Source organism: Apus apus, chromosome 2 (assembly GCF_020740795.1).
Source record: "Apus apus isolate bApuApu2 chromosome 2, bApuApu2.pri.cur, whole genome shotgun sequence".
Taxonomy (NCBI): domain Eukaryota; kingdom Metazoa; phylum Chordata; class Aves; order Apodiformes; family Apodidae; genus Apus; species Apus apus.
The window spans coordinates 81,811,148-81,826,794 of record NC_067283.1 but is presented as its reverse complement, the minus strand read 5'-3'; the positions used below and the strand labels follow the sequence as shown (position 1 = coordinate 81,826,794).

Here is a 15,647-nt window from a genome sequence, read left to right as displayed (position 1 = left end):
GGACAAGATAAAACTAAACTAATAGGAGCAAAAAATAAATGAGGTTCAAAGAGCCAGAAATGTTTACTTCTTACGTAAGCACACTGGAAATTTTTCTGTCCTTTTTTTTTTTGGGAGCCTTGCCCTTCAAATGCTTTTCATCTGGGTGACAAAATATGTCTTTTTCTAGACATAGACAAGAAGCAAGGATTGGGAGGAGTGGCTCCTGGTGCTTTGCTCCCAGCTGTTAGTAGCATGGAAGCTACCAGCATTTGCAGAATTTGGGCATCTCAAGGGAGGACTGCTGGATCCAAACCTCACTGGCTTCAAGAGGCTTTGTGTCCCAAAGAGCAACAGTCTAACAGATAAATGTAATGTAAACTGTTCCCTCTAGCTGGTATGGCAAGTCTCAGGTGGACGAGGGGATTACAGATCCAAGAAGCTTGCCTGTTGTTTGTGGCCACGAGTTGCAAACAACACAGCATCAAGTAGGAGTCTTGAAATTTTCATAAATGGCCAACGAGTTCAAGTTGCTCATTTGAAAGACTCCTAAGAAAAACCAGGAAGGCAAACTCTGGGAACATCAATGAATTTTTCAAAGCTACTTTAACGCTGAGCTACTTACCGTCTCTGCTTTAAACTGGAAAGAAGGGCTAATCTGCAACTGACTGTCCAATGATGTGTTTGACAGGAGTACAGTTTTCATTGTCCAGGTTTAAACTGTATGGTAACAACTTTTATAAAACAAAAACAGGCTGGCAAGATTTAAGACAATATGGACAGGGCAAGTTTTGAACATGATGGAAGGTCATTTGAACCACCTATGATATCAAACATGATGGAAGGTCATTTGAACCACCTATGATATCAATTTGTATTTGTTAATCAGTTTTACTTTTTGGAATGTTAAGTGGCAGAATAAGGTATTTTGTAATACTTAACATGGTTCTAAAATACAGTCTTCTGCAGTGTTACTGGTGTCTTCTGCAGCACACAGCTAATGCATTAGTAACTTAGTTTGTCACTGATCATGAAATTGTCAGGATTTTAAGCAAGCACTGTCATGATGTATACAAATTTTCTAATCTACTTCTACATGGCTTGCTGTGTCAAGGATTTAGAGTAATTAATTTCCAGTAAGCCAATATCATCCCATATTCCTAATAAATCTCTATAAAGCTGCAGGCGTTCTGCAAATACTAATTCAAAACCAACAATAACAACAAAATCCCACTTCACAGTTCCCTGTTACAGGGTAGGAGCTGTAGTGGTGGGACACAAGGGTTAAATTCTTCTTTAAAAATGCAGCTTCCTAAAAAGCTAAGCATTTGCTCCATGTGAAGGAGAAAACCTTTGGATGAACAGATTGCAATGAAAACATTAGCATGCAGTATTTTCTAGGATGTGACTAATCTCAGACCTGTCTTAAATTTGCTGTGAGGTTCTAATGTTTTTTTTTCAAAGGGCCAAGTATACAGTCACATTCTCCACTCATGTTTTCTGAGGCAAAATATGTTTCTAGTTCCTCCCTGCCTGTTGTTTAAGACAGCTGTAGAAACATGTCATTGTTCATCCTGCAATGTGACATTATACTTCATATGGAAGAATGAAATACTATAGTATTTTCCCCTTATTTTTCCATTTATCCACTATTATCATCAACTTGATAGTGAAACTGTATTTAAACTAATAAACTGAAAGCAAATTTGCTTCCCATTTGTTATATCCTCCTGCATCAATCTATTCCATAGATGTGAACAAAAACCAAGTACTTTCTTTGTAAGACTCATAGATTTAATTCTTCTGGTACCCCAAATAAAAGGATTCTGATTTGCTTATATGAATTCAAGATATGGATTACGATACATCCTTTTGAACTGCAGAAATGTGTTAAAACATGAGAACATTAACATAGCTATGAAAAAAAAAAAATCCTATTTAATCTTACTAAAAAGATAATTCTAAAACAACCCAAGATCTGCAGAGCTCTATACAGAAAATTGCCAAGTGTGTCCAGTTAGGTTATAGTAGACTAGAGAACAGTCTAACTGCTGTTTGTCTGCCATCATTCAGGCATTTAATGTACTAAATTTCCGGACATTAGCATTTTTTTGTTTTGTTTTGTTTTGTTGTTGGCTTTTTTTTTAAATTCCAATTTTTAAAAAATTAAATCACAACTTTAACTGATAAAGATTAAATTAAAGACTACAATCAAGATTTCTAGTGTATGAAGTGGAATTGAGGGTGGTAATTAACTGTGTTGGGTTATTTATTCTGCTGAAATTTTTTCATGGAAAAAGAATTTCAAAATCCTAGATGGCTAAGCAGCTTGAGTAAAACTTTGGGGTCAGCTGCTAATTACTGAAACATCAGCATGTTGATTCTCTGTTGTTGCTCCCAGAGGGAAAAGCAGTGCATAAGACAGCAAAAGCTGAATAGCAAAAGTCTCAGAGAACAAGATGACCATTATGAAGATGCTAGCAGGCACAGCAGATCTATTTGGTATATCATCTAAAATCCTTTCAAACTATTTTCTTCTTAGGTGTGCCGAAACACAAAATCAAAGGTTTTGTGCATCTCTGCTTCATAATTCACAGGTGCTAAGGAACTAAGAGCTCCTGTCAATGCAACCGCCTGAATCTTAGACCAGAAAAGGCTTCATAGTAATTTCTTGGGAATGAGATAATGATAGAATTTCCAGAAGAATGCTGGAAAATTTGAATCATGTTACCAGTTACCCTTAAGAAATAACAATTTGCACTCAATGTCCTGTATACTTCTCTGACAGTTAAGAGAAGATAACTGGGAACTTATGTTACATTTTGAGAAGTCTGCATGCCCATTTTAGGCCTGGATGAACTTTTATCCACAAGCATTTTTAGTTTAGCATTAAATGCTAACACCAGTTTTAAGCTTGTTTTGGTCTCTATAATTTTCAGGGATTGCTTTGCCTCTAAAATCTCAAACAAGGTCATATCTTATGAATATGAACATAGTCATATACAGCTGACCATGAGAAGACACCTTCTCTTGATTCTAGGGAGGATTTTCCAATTAAATGCTCAAGTTGTGTGAAGACATCCCTCCAGGTCTTTTAAGGGTCCAGCTCTGTTTCATAGTCTAGGTGACTGTTTCTGTGCTCTCTCAGTGACTGCAGGACTTGCAGATCTGTTGACAGCTGTTTTCTGTTAAAAGAACCTTCCATATGGCTTCACTTGAGGTATCACTCTGCTCTGGTCCAAGGCCTCCACCAACACTCTTCTACAAAGAGGAGAAGAAGGTATGGAAAATGCTTAACATTTCCTATTCTTTGGGACACAGACTTCAGTCCTTGGGCAACACCTGTGGCATGGTCTTTCTCCTGCAGGACTTTGCTGTCATTTACAAGTTCCTGACCTAACTAGGAAGGTGCTACCTATGTTCAGATGCACTTATATGATAAGAGATGTCAGATTATACTTCTCGATGCCTCAAATGTGGCCTTTTCCATCTGTTTATCCAGATTTTATCACAAAGGTCATAGCCAGCATGAGGTCATCACTATACTGTGTTTGCAAAATACACCCCAACACCATTAGGAAAACTTGTCAGCCTAACTGATCTTAATCTCAAAGGTTGTATCTATAGATGAAGGTAGGTAATACCATTGTAGTTGTCTACATCCACAAAGAGAATTGTGTGGGATTCTGTCAATGTCTAGAGAGGCTCAGTCTCTGGTTTTAAGGCAGCAATGAAAGCTACAGTCATTACCTACTGTAGGATCAAACCAGCATTATGCAGATCAGTTCTTCACTATCATAAGATGTCCTAGTGAACTGTTCTCTGTAATGTCTTCAGATTTCATCTGCCTCCTTTAATGACAGAAAAATTCTCATGCTTATATGTGGAATCCAGTTTTAAGCACATAATCATCTGCCACATCCTACCAGAAGTGAAGTCTTTATTTTAGATTTTGTCTGGGTAGATTATTGAGCAGCCTGTCACCTTGTGACACAGATGACTGATGGCAGGAAGAGCCATTATTCCAACTGAAAAAGGCCAGTATACAGTTTTTGCTTCACAACTGAACACATACTTGTACACAATTTGCTAATGTTCTAAATATGGTGAGTGATGTGTAGTGGTCTGATGAATGACACACCTATGACTTGTTTATAGGAAAAAGGATACAAATTAGAAAATTAACAAACTATTTTTCAAGGCTTTTTGTTCTTTTAATTACCTTTGTTTTCCATCTCTGAAAAGACCACAGCGTCACCAGAACTAAAAAAGTTCTCATCTAGAAATGTAAACTAGTTCCCCTTCCTTTCACTTTCCCTTGCAAATACATGGCAGAACATATGGAAAACCACTATTTGTTGTATGTGCTATGCTTTATATTCTTACAATATCTACATTGTAAGCTGGCCATTTTCAAGATGACAGTAAATCCAATCAATACATTGTTAACAAACTGCATTGTCCAAATACAGGATTCACCTTTGAGCAACTCCTCTGCAAAATCTGCTACTTTTTTAGTAAGAGCCACTGACTCTTCACAAATAACGTGAGTCGATTAATACAGGATCTCAACACCAAGCTTGATAAGCTGTTTTCAGTGGGGAAACAGCCTAATTCCCTGCCAGAGAAGCGGGTGTTGCTAAGAAATCCTATTCCAGCAGCATCTAGAAGATAAAAATTTCATGTTCTAAAGTACTCAAAGCAGTGGAAGAACTCTATGATCTATAATGAAGTCCTTCAAATTGACAAAAACTTTAGATTGCACTTTGCAGCACTATACAGGAAATCCCAAGACTAATTAGTTTATCTTTTTTAGACAATTGCATTTTCAGAAATTGTTCTTGCTGTCACAGCTGGCCTTGGGACTGTTTACATATTTTTTCCAAGCATTTGGGCTATCATTCATGTTCAGAGACAGCTATATGCCTTGCACACAAATACCAAAGGAAATTACTGCAATCTGAGCAATTTTGACTCCAGAGGCTTAGTTTAATTATAATAGGGATAGCAAACATTTCCAAGGATTGACTATTTTCTCCTTAATTGTGGGATCAGCAGTGGTCATATTCAGAACTTTTTAATTTTAACTTTTGACTCTTCCTCATTTACCTCCTTGAAAAGGTCCTTTGTATGGGTTTTATGTTATTAATTCATATTTTATATGGCAGTTTGTTAATATTTTCAATATTTTAATTGACCTGAAGTTGTCAAGCATCCACTGCAAGATGATGTTGTGAAAATTATGATGTTCTGTGAATTTTTTCCTGCCGGAACATCTACCATACAATCTGGAGGAGCCAGAAGAAAGAAAACCCTATTTTCTGCCCCCTCATACCAAGGAAAAAAATAGGAAAGGTTGCCTTTCTATCTTTCTAGTTACCTTTCTGAAGGTAACCAGTTCTCTGTGAAGTGGGTGGTTCATGAGAGCTTTTTAGATCACAGCAATGGCTGTTCAGTATAATTCAAATGAAAGAAATCTGGATAATTAATTTTTTCCCCTCTTCATAAAGTCATACTTTTTTGTCAATGCATATGACAAAATTTATATTAAGTATTTCACTGCTTCTAACCCCTAGACAGTGGTACATTTCCCCCCACCCTTTTTTTTTTTTTTTTTTTTTTTTTTTTTTTTTTTAGGTTCTTTCTCCTTTTACTCTCCTGTCTTGTTTGTTTTAGTTTCTGTTGCTCTTATAAGCTGGTTTTTTTTCCATTCTCTCACTTTTTCTTTTCTTCTGTACTTGAAGAATGCATCACACCCTTTCAGGCTAACCCCTAGGGAATGATGCTTTTCACAAAGCACAACTCCTGATGACATCTGCCCAGGCTACAACTGGATATTATAGCCTCCTTTTTCTTTCTAGCTGGAGTCCTGCTCTCCTGCTGGCTTCAATCCCAAAGAACATTAGGGAGGTCTTCTTTGGTAAACACAGAAAAACCCTGAGGCCTTACCACTATGCAGGCTCATTTAAAACCCTTTATAGAAGAAAAAAAGTACCTACCTGATTTGAAATGAAATGTAACTGTGCTTTATTTCATTTTTCAGTCTTAGAAGATAGGCAGTTTTTCTGAGCCAACTGAGAGAACAGAATATTGTATGCCTCTTGGTATCCCACAAGCTGTGCAATGACTATGTAATACTGGAAATCTCTTAGCAATTTAAGGCTTTGAAATTCAAACACTACTCAACTTCTACAGAATCCTGAATTATAAAGTGTCCCAGTGTCACACTGAGATGGTCTGCTTTGCTGGGGCAGTTAACACCTAAACAGAGAAAATAACCTGAGCTGACCAATGAAACCCAGCTAGACTTTGTTTATGTACAGAAGCACGAACATTTCTAGAAACTTTTATCTAAACTGAAGCTTAACTTCTCAGTGAGAGGCTTTGATGTTGTGGTGAAAAGCACATAAGGTGAAGGGGTTATGTGTCAGAGCCATGAGGGATCCTTTTGACAGGAAGAGGGATTTTTAAAGTTTTCATGAGTATCTGAAACAATCTTTCTAAATGTTTGAAATGTACAGGTCGCTGTCTAATAAGTGCTTGTCTTACAATACGGGGGGAAAAAATTCTCACACTTGGGAGCAGGCCATGGTATCAGGCAATGCTTGGTATCCCAAGCAGGTTTCACATGTGGCATCAGGCTGCCTTTGTTTCCATTTGCTGGCACTTTCTGCTTTCAGTAATATCCTGATAACAATGCAGGGAGGTCTTAGACCTTAGTCAGGGCTCCTAATCAGCGCAGTCACAGATGCACTGAACAAGACAGAAAGTAAAGGCACACATTCACGTGCTGGTGGGCACCGAACAGCCCTGTTTCCTGAGAGCTACCCCACATGATTTCAGGTGCAAGAGACCTGGGCTGCTCAGGACACATACCTGACCGTAGCTCTGGATGGCACCTCTGGCCTGACTGCTGCGAGGTGGGAGCTGGGCAGCTGCTGTTTCACCCAGGGCGAGGGTCTGGTTGCTGTGGTAGCTGGCTGAGTACTGGAAGGACCCTTCAGGTTTGGAATTGAGCTGAAGCGCGCTCTGGGAGAGGAGGCTGGGCCCTGCAGGGACAGGATTTGAGAGCAGTCAGAAAGTAGCAGTGAAAGAGCATACCTGTATTAACTGTCAGGTGAGCCTCAGAATTATCAGTTGTGTGTAGCTTCTGCTTTTCACACTTTGGCTCTTCAGTAATAAAAATCACATACATTACATTGTTTCCTTACCACTCAGTCATCATTATTATGGTGTTCAAGCTACAGACCACACTGCTTTCTTTGCAAAAAATGTATGGTTTTGACCGGTGAAGAAATTCTAAGCCTCAACAAACCCAATTGTACTATGTGAGAAAGAAGTCTTAGTTTTCAGCTCAGAATAGTTGATGAGTTTTCTTTTTTTTTCTAAGGATAAGCCTTGTTTATTTCACTTAATTATAGCCAGTTGTTCTGCATGGGAAATGCTAACTTGTCCCTTCCTGGGCCCCCAGCACATTAGATATATTGATTACTGCCACTCTGTCCTACACACGGTGATGTAATACTTAGGTGCCTGTAGGGATGGATGGCAGCCTTTAAAATATTAATAGCTCCTCTCATTGTGTAGGACTCACCCTGATCTCAGTGAATCTTTGATGATTGTTTTCTCAGCCTATCTTTTCTTCCCCATCACAGCACTGCACAGCAGGAGAGCCAAGTGCAGGCAGGAAGCTTAAATTTGGGCTGCCAGACTGAAGGGCCTGTTGGGAGCATGAACAGTGGCACTTTCCCCAGATATTTAGTTCTTCTGCAAAACTAAAACATATTCTAATATTCATTAAGTTAATGTAGAAGTGATTTAGCTTATCATGTTCACATAGTAAATTCCCCAATTTTTGCTCTGAGAGCATGTATCAGAACAGAAAAGGCTCTTCCTACACTGTGCTGTCATGTGCTTTAGATGTGACGTCCCAGCACCACTTTTAATGGTTGAACTCATTCTATCTCTCTGCAGAAAATCTACATTAAAGAATACCCACATAATCCTCCCCTCTGCCTTCACTGATTTTAATCTCGTCTAATTTTCAATAAACTAGCTTGCTCTTCCGTGGTGTCTGGGCCTAGCACGTGAAATACAAGAGGACAGAAAAGATAGTTATGCCTTGGCCATTGCATGAGTTACAAAGAAGTCTACCTTCAAACCAACAGCTATCATCTATAGCATATTCAGTGGCTCCACAGGGCAACGGATTCATCTTCTGGTTGGCACTAATAAGCTCATGAGAACATAGAAAGTGACACAAATCTTAAGGGATGTGAAATGATTAATTTTGCTCCTACAGAACATGTGAAAAGTTCAGTTTTAAAAAGACTCACACTGGCCACATTTCAATGAATTTGCTAGAAATAACTCTCTGTACATTCCTGATACAAAGGCCACATTTTATGTCTTTGCTATGAGGATTTACAGCTGCTCCAAAAAAAAGAGTTCCACTTGGAAAATGTGCCAACAATCCCACTGACAAACCAACACGGAGAGTAATTCATCCCCTTGCCCGCTGGTCAGAAATGGCAGAGCCATTGCAACTGACATTTTCCAAAATCCAACCCTAACTGTTCATATCAAAACCAAACTGTAGTAGTATATGTAAAGTGGAAGTGTTCACAACTACATGTAGACTGGGATTATGACACTGTTTTACATATCAACACAATTTGCACTGCAGAGTCAACTGCATTAATCAGAATATTCCAGATAGAGGACAAATTCAGAAATTAAGTTCTGGTCCTTGTACTTTCCTTATAAGTACAGAAGGAGGCAGAGCTCCACGTACACTGTGAGGTTATTAAAAATGGATCACATGGATAGGACAGCTGAATTTAATCCTGAATGGGTGCTTATAAATCCAATATTTTGTAGCTTTCCATTCCCTGACTCTGCAAATAGGGCTTACTTAGCATGTTCCATTTAACTGGTTCTGTTGCTAATTTTGTTCTTTAATGAAATATGTATTTTCATATAATTTTTTAAAGAGCATAAAGAAAATACAGACTTAGTTTTAAAATACATCTACAGATTTTTTCTAAGCTCTTGTATTCTGAACTTTTACTGAGAACTTGCCTGTGATCAAGTGACATGATTAAGTTAATAAAATTCAAAAAATGGTAGCTTTCCCAGGAGAGGCAAAAGTTGCAAGAAAGCAATTTTTGTGCATGAAAGTGTTTGTACTCATTCTGAAAGTAATTATGCTGTGACATTTATAAAGCTTAAATAGTGATTAAGCTATCACATGCTATAAACCCAATATGTTTAAATTTTCATTGCATCTGGCTTTCAAGTGTTCCTTTCATATTACCATGTCTCACTATGGAATTTACATAGCCAGCTAGAATCACATACATGGGCTCCCAGCACCATTTAGCCTAATCATTTTCATGGACTTTAAGAAACTTACCCAAACTGTAGGAAGAAAAAAATAGTAAAAGTTTTAAGTGGTTTTAAGTTCACTGACTACTGCATAGCAGTCTTAATTTTGTACCTTAACAAGCAGTAATGAACAACCAAAATATAGCTATATTTCAATAAAGTATTTATTACAAATAACAAAGGCATTTGAGAGAGACAGCCAGATACTTAAAGTAAGCCCACATATCTCAAGCAACTGCAGAATAGAGTTCTGACTGCTCACTTGTAGATAACTAAGTCTAAACCAAGTGTACAAACTACAAGGTACAAGTGAGATCAGTCAGCGTGATCTTGAAAAAACACAAGTTCCTTTTTTAGGATTTAGGGACTACAGGCAGTCCCATCTTGTCTGATAGGGAGAAGATGGATCACTTTTCTCATTAAGATTCTTGAGATAATCTGAAGGCAAAAATAAACCTCCTGAAGAGCAAACAGCTCACCCAGAAGAGAAGTGGTTTGTTTGTGTACTGCTATATGCTGATGGCTCTTGACAACAAACTACTGTTTCTTCCTGGCAAAAATTTAAACTCTGTTGTGTTAGCATAAGAAAGTGTTAATGCAACTATACTTCATTTGTTTTTAGAAGAGTTAAGACAGCTGGAAATTCTCTGCTTTGACACTAGAAATCACTAGTTAACTACTAGAATAATTCAGTCTTATTTGTTCCCTTTATGCTACATAACTAACTACCAATCTTCAATTTAAGGTAAGCTTGAAAACAAACACAGCATCATAAGGTCTAGTTTGGCAGATACTGAGGATTTACAGTATTGCTTTAAAAATTTGTACTGCATTTTGTTTCTACTGGGGGGCATTGGGAAGATACAACTACCTGTTTTGCCATATGTTTTTTCATCACCACATAAAGAAAATCTCTGCCTTGTGAAAGAATATTGGTGCTGGGATTATTCATAGTGGATAATACCAACTTTTCACTGATGCAGTCAGTGCCACTCTCCTCCTGTATTATTACTAAAATAGCACAGATCTGAGAGCAAATTCAGGAAACTAAGTCAGAGCCATGCTACTGCAGGAGATGCCACTGTGGACTATCTTCAAAAAATGAAGAAAGGTATAGTAACTAACCTTTAAATTTCTCTCTAGTTTGGCAGATGTATTGCAGACAACACCTTCCTCTTCACCTCAAGCAGAAGAGTGTGCAAAGCTCCCCATCTTCCTCACTTTGGCTGCTATAACCTAGTTTAGTAAGGAGCTCAAAGGAGAGGGAGAGGGTGTGCATCTTGCTTGGGACACAGGCAAAGTGCACTTCTTAGGCTGGGGAAAGCTGCTGGAGCACAGGGAAGACCAGGCAAGGAGAGAACAGAAGAGGATGACAAACATGCCTACATCAGGGAGCCAACTGACAACAAAACCTGAGAGGTAGTGGAGAGCAAAAGACTTTTCTAGGAATCAGAAAATGGATACAGGAGTTTCCTTTGGGATCTGGAGACCCAGGTGCTGGAAGGTACAGCAGTTAGAGGGAAGGAGTCACCCAGACAGCGAGGGGAGGGGATAGGCTCCTTGTGAAGCCCCTTTAGTCTCACTGGCAGTTTTTTTATAGGCTATTTTTTTTACTCTTTCAAAAACCTAATGGTTTAAGAGATCTGGAGCACATGAGAGCACCTGGCACACCTACTTCAAGCAAAAAAGGGCAGAGGAGCAAATAAAATGCAGGACTTTGTTCTACCCTGCATCCCATCATTAAAGAGGGTAGCACTGAAGCCCATACTTGCCACCTTCCTGCCATATTGCATTTGACAAAATTAGCACAGGTGGCATTACACTGAACAGGCTGATTCATGGCATTTAGGATGTTGCACATGGCCATGAATGTGAACTGCTGAGTTACAGACTCCATCATAAGCCACAGTAAAAGGAAAGCTTCTACAACACCAACCCACCTCGGCAAGGGCAATGTCAAGGAGCTGGCAGAGGCATGTGACAAAGGTTGGAGAAAAAGCCCCACCATGTGCAGCTGGGGTGTTCCTGTGCACCTCACCTGCGAGGGGGAAGGTATTGCACTGGCAGTAATTCTTCATGGGCTGCTGTTTTTCTTTCTGAATAACAATCCAGTGTGCAATGCTGGAATAAGGGGCAGTGTAGCTATTTAAAAAACAAACCAAGGAAGCAAGTGGTTTTAAACGATGAGATTATTACTAATCCAAGGACATCACAGAAAGAGTTGTTTAGGAGAAACCAAAGTTACACAAAGAATCCAGGTTACTATTATCATCCATGACTGAGTAAAAAAAATGTGGAAGAATTATAACTACGAAAACATTTATCCTTCTATTTTTAAGAGCAGTATTTTCTTTGGAAATAAAACCCCTTAGATTTCCTTTTTTAAAAAAACCACACTTTGCAGCATACTTCCAAGATAAAAGACACTTTCTGTTGTGTGAAAAAGTGTATTTTGCTTTTAGATAATATCCTGTTCCTCAGCATAAAAAAATATATTAACTTGTGTAACTGACTTTATACCTACACTTCATCAGAGCAATCCCACTTACACAGTGAAGAAAGGTCCAAAATGTCCATTTTTGTATGCTCAGAAACTGCCAAGGGCTAAGGCTACTATATTCAAATCCATGGGAATAAGCTTGCTGATTTCAGTAGGAATCAAATAGGTTTTTAAGGTCTTCCAAGTGTATTGAAGTGGTACATGATAACAGAGAAAATGTACTAGTTGAACAAATTTTTAACATAAAACCAAATTTTTAACAAAGCTGGTAAAAGAGTAGATGTATCATTAGACATGTTTAGCAGACCAACTATGTCAGCACCTCTGCTTCAAATTTTAAAACATGTTTCTTTCTGCCAGTTCTCCTGCAACAAGAGGTGATTCAACACTCTCCAAATTCCAAGAGTACAGCACTAAGCTTTCCCCTCCTCATTCGTTTGGAAACAAACCCTGGAAAAGCTGCATGCTCAGCTGTCCTCTGCAATCCATGGCCCCGGGGAGCACAATGCCCAAATTAAGTAGAGAAAAGAGATTTAAATAAAAAAAAAAAGGGAAAAAGCAAGAAACTAAGCCCAAGATGCATCAGCACTGTAAGGACTGCATTTTAATTCAATGAATAGTCATTAATGCTGACTGATGCTTCAGTGAGAGATGACAAAAAATAGGCATCAGCACTGATAGGAGTTGAAAAGCCAGGAAACTTGGTTGGGAATCAGAGCTGGCATCCCCCGAGGGTAGGGCCTTGTCTAACAGAGCTTACCCGAATGGTATCCATAGTGAGCCCTAGACCTTGGGCTCTAAGGAGCTTACCAGTGTCAGAAGGTAAAGCAGTTTTCTAAGGGCTGAGAAAACATCAAGTGCTGAGAGACTAGTCCAGTACTCTTACACTGATTAGAGATGAGAGTAGAAGAAGCACATCCTATTAAATTTTACTCTTTGTAAGTTTACTACATCATGAGTGAGAATTTAAAAACAACAAAAAAGTCAGATAAGAATTAAGTACAATCAGTATTTGTGATATGTATTTTTACCCATAGGACAGAAAGTTAAGGTAGTAGGAATCTGTGGATTAGCTCCATTACAAATTCAGGTACCTTGGTATTTTTTCTGTCTATTGTAGCACCATTGCTGGGTCACAAAGCTAAATAGTCAGATAAATATGGGATTTTTGTAAAGCAGGAACTCACAAAAATAAACCAAAGAAATTTTTCCCTGTGGGGTTATCAACAACAGCCTACCTCTAGGTTCCACCAGTCAAATATCTGAAAAGTTACTCCAGTTTCCTCATCCTTAGACTGCAGTATCTTATGGAATACATCACAAACTGTAGTTTTACAGTGTGTAACAATTCAAGATAATACTATAACAACAGTATGGTCAGTCTTCAAAAGAAAAAAAAAAACAAACAGGTTGAATTATGAGATGGGACTAATATTTCACATTACAGAGCACAAGTTAACATGGAACAAGTCTTCGGTAATACAGTATCTGCTACTTGTTCAATTATCAAATAATGACCGTATAATGACAGGTTACATACAGTACTATATTATTACAAGGTAAGGGCACGATTAATTCAGAATTGTAAATCTCTGCAGTAATTACTTCTGAATTGTCTAAAATAATTACACTACAAACTACAGAAACATACACCTAGTCGGCCCCCATGAGATAATTACATGCTTGTTAGTTTTTCATGTGACGTTTCCAATAAAAATATCATGCAAGTGAAGGATTTTTTTCTCTCCTTAAGATTTAAAGTCAGTTGGCTTACTGGGGCACATTTCCTTCTCCAAGTAAGTACTAAAGTGGAGCACTATTATTGTGTTATACATTTTCATTTGGTCAGTCATCTATTGCGACGCCTGTTCTAATTGACAAAGGAAATAGACCAAAACGTGCTGGAACGAACCTCTAATTAGCTCCCATACCACTTATAAACAACACTTCACTCACCTTCGATCAACTGACAGAAGTAGTAATGACAAATTATAGAGTAAGTGTAAATAAAGTGTTTTTAATTAGTGTAATTAATCACTTCACACATTCTTCAACTTGCTTTACTCATTTGGGTAACAGCTGAAAGAAAGCACTAGCAAAACTCCTTTAATGTCCTTTAAACATTCATTCCCAGAGTTAATAGGTTGAGGTGCCTCACATCCCAGCAAGAGGAACCTAACTCTTGGTATATGCCTAATTAAGGATTTCAAACACCAAAAAGTCATCACTCACTGTTTCTTTCACCTCCCAGGTCATTTAGTTTGAGCATGAAATATTGACTCCTACCCTAGAACCTCATTTTTTATTTGCTTATTTAAAGTGTATACTCATGGTAAGTAGTTGCTAACCACTTCTAGTTACCCAGTTTTGCAGAGGAATTAATAATTTTTAAAAATGAAATAAAAAAAAATATTTCCAAGCGCTCAACTGTATTTGGGATGCTGGGGGAATCCTACAGCTAAACTGAAAGGACAATAAAACCAGGAATAGCTCCTGATGGTAACCTGCCTGGGTCTTCCCGTAACACTTGACAGTATGGAAGAGGGGATGTTAAAGACAAGGTGGATGATCCTGATCATAGGGTACTAAATTCTCCGGCATCTCACTGTTTTCTGAGTCCTGTTACCAGAATCAAGCTGCATATCCAGCTGGAACCAGGAGTAAATTTTCCCTCCAAATAGGAAGAGTAAGGAACATCTGTTTGTTTTAAATCCCTCTGTTGCAATATGGCTTATTTTTTAAGTAATCTGAAACATTCTTTAAAGAAACTGAGATGATTTAGGATGGTTTTGAAAAGTAGAGGAATTGACTGAGAAGGGAAGCCCTGCAAGTGCCTCAGGAAGTGGCAAGGAGCCACCACCTTGCCCTTTAGGTACTGACATCTCTTCCCTATTTTCTTGTATCTGAAAAAGTTGCAAGAAGGTGGAGGCAGTGGAAGCAGGGGGCAATTGTGGGGGAAAACCCTAAGAAATACAGGAGAGACCTTTGTGGTTATCATAAAAATCAGATGTTTTCTTAATCACAGGCAGAAAATTTAGAGATTAAACCAAGGCAAAACTTAACATCTGAAGACAAAACCAAATCCTGTCAGCTACAACTGGGCAAAAATATTATGTAGGACAAGAAGGAATTTCAGGTCAAGTGTTAGTAAGATCTCAAACAGAAGATAAAAATCTAGCTGTAATGTAACAATAGTAATAAGCATTGCTACCACTCTCCCTTCAAATCCAGGACTAGTACTATTCTAGTACTAGGAAAATATTTCAAGATCTACCTTCTAGGAGATATTAAATATTAAAAGTATCAGCACCTTTATGTCACAAGAAGAAATGCCAAGGCTGCAATATAACAAAGGTCTCACATTACTTAGTAATACAATAAATTGGACAAAAAAAAAAAAAAAAAAGTGAGGAGGGACAAATGTATACCTCAAATAAAGAAATAAAGTATAATACTTTATATGCAAAATCACAAGCAGCTCCCTTATTAAGAAACAAACACATCTCTAGATCAGAGCCAGCAATTCTTAAACAAGTACACTGAAAACAAACTTTCTTTACAAAATCGAAAGCAATTTATATGCAATACCATGCTGTACCAGCATTAGAAATGTTCTGTCTACAAATACAGAAAAGGGCTTTAGTGTTGCTATCGAACCTATTCTTAGGTACTGGAAAACAGGATTTGGTGGGATGTATTAAAAAATGTGGAGTAAGTTCATTTTCATCCAAGAATTCTATAAATTACATATATCTGGAGAAATGATGCAAAACCTAGCCTG

General features: G+C 38.0%; 1 protein-coding gene across 9 annotated transcripts in view; it reads right to left on the bottom strand.

Annotated features, from left to right (window-relative positions):
• CTNND2 (catenin delta 2) overlaps positions 1–15,647 on the bottom strand; it is a 646,650-nt gene that overhangs the window by 278,163 nt on the left and 352,840 nt on the right. For 8 of the 9 annotated variants that reach the window (XR_007888643.1, XM_051610842.1, XM_051610849.1 and 5 more), the window contains one exon: positions 6,856–7,028. The exons of the other annotated variant lie outside the window; for it this stretch is intronic. Coding sequence is in view for 7 of the 8 variants with exons in the window: in XM_051610842.1 (XP_051466802.1) it covers positions 6,856–7,028 (173 nt within the window). In the remaining variant the exon portion in view is untranslated. The remainder of the gene's footprint in view (positions 1–6,855; positions 7,029–15,647) is intronic. 9 annotated transcript variants of the gene reach the window in all.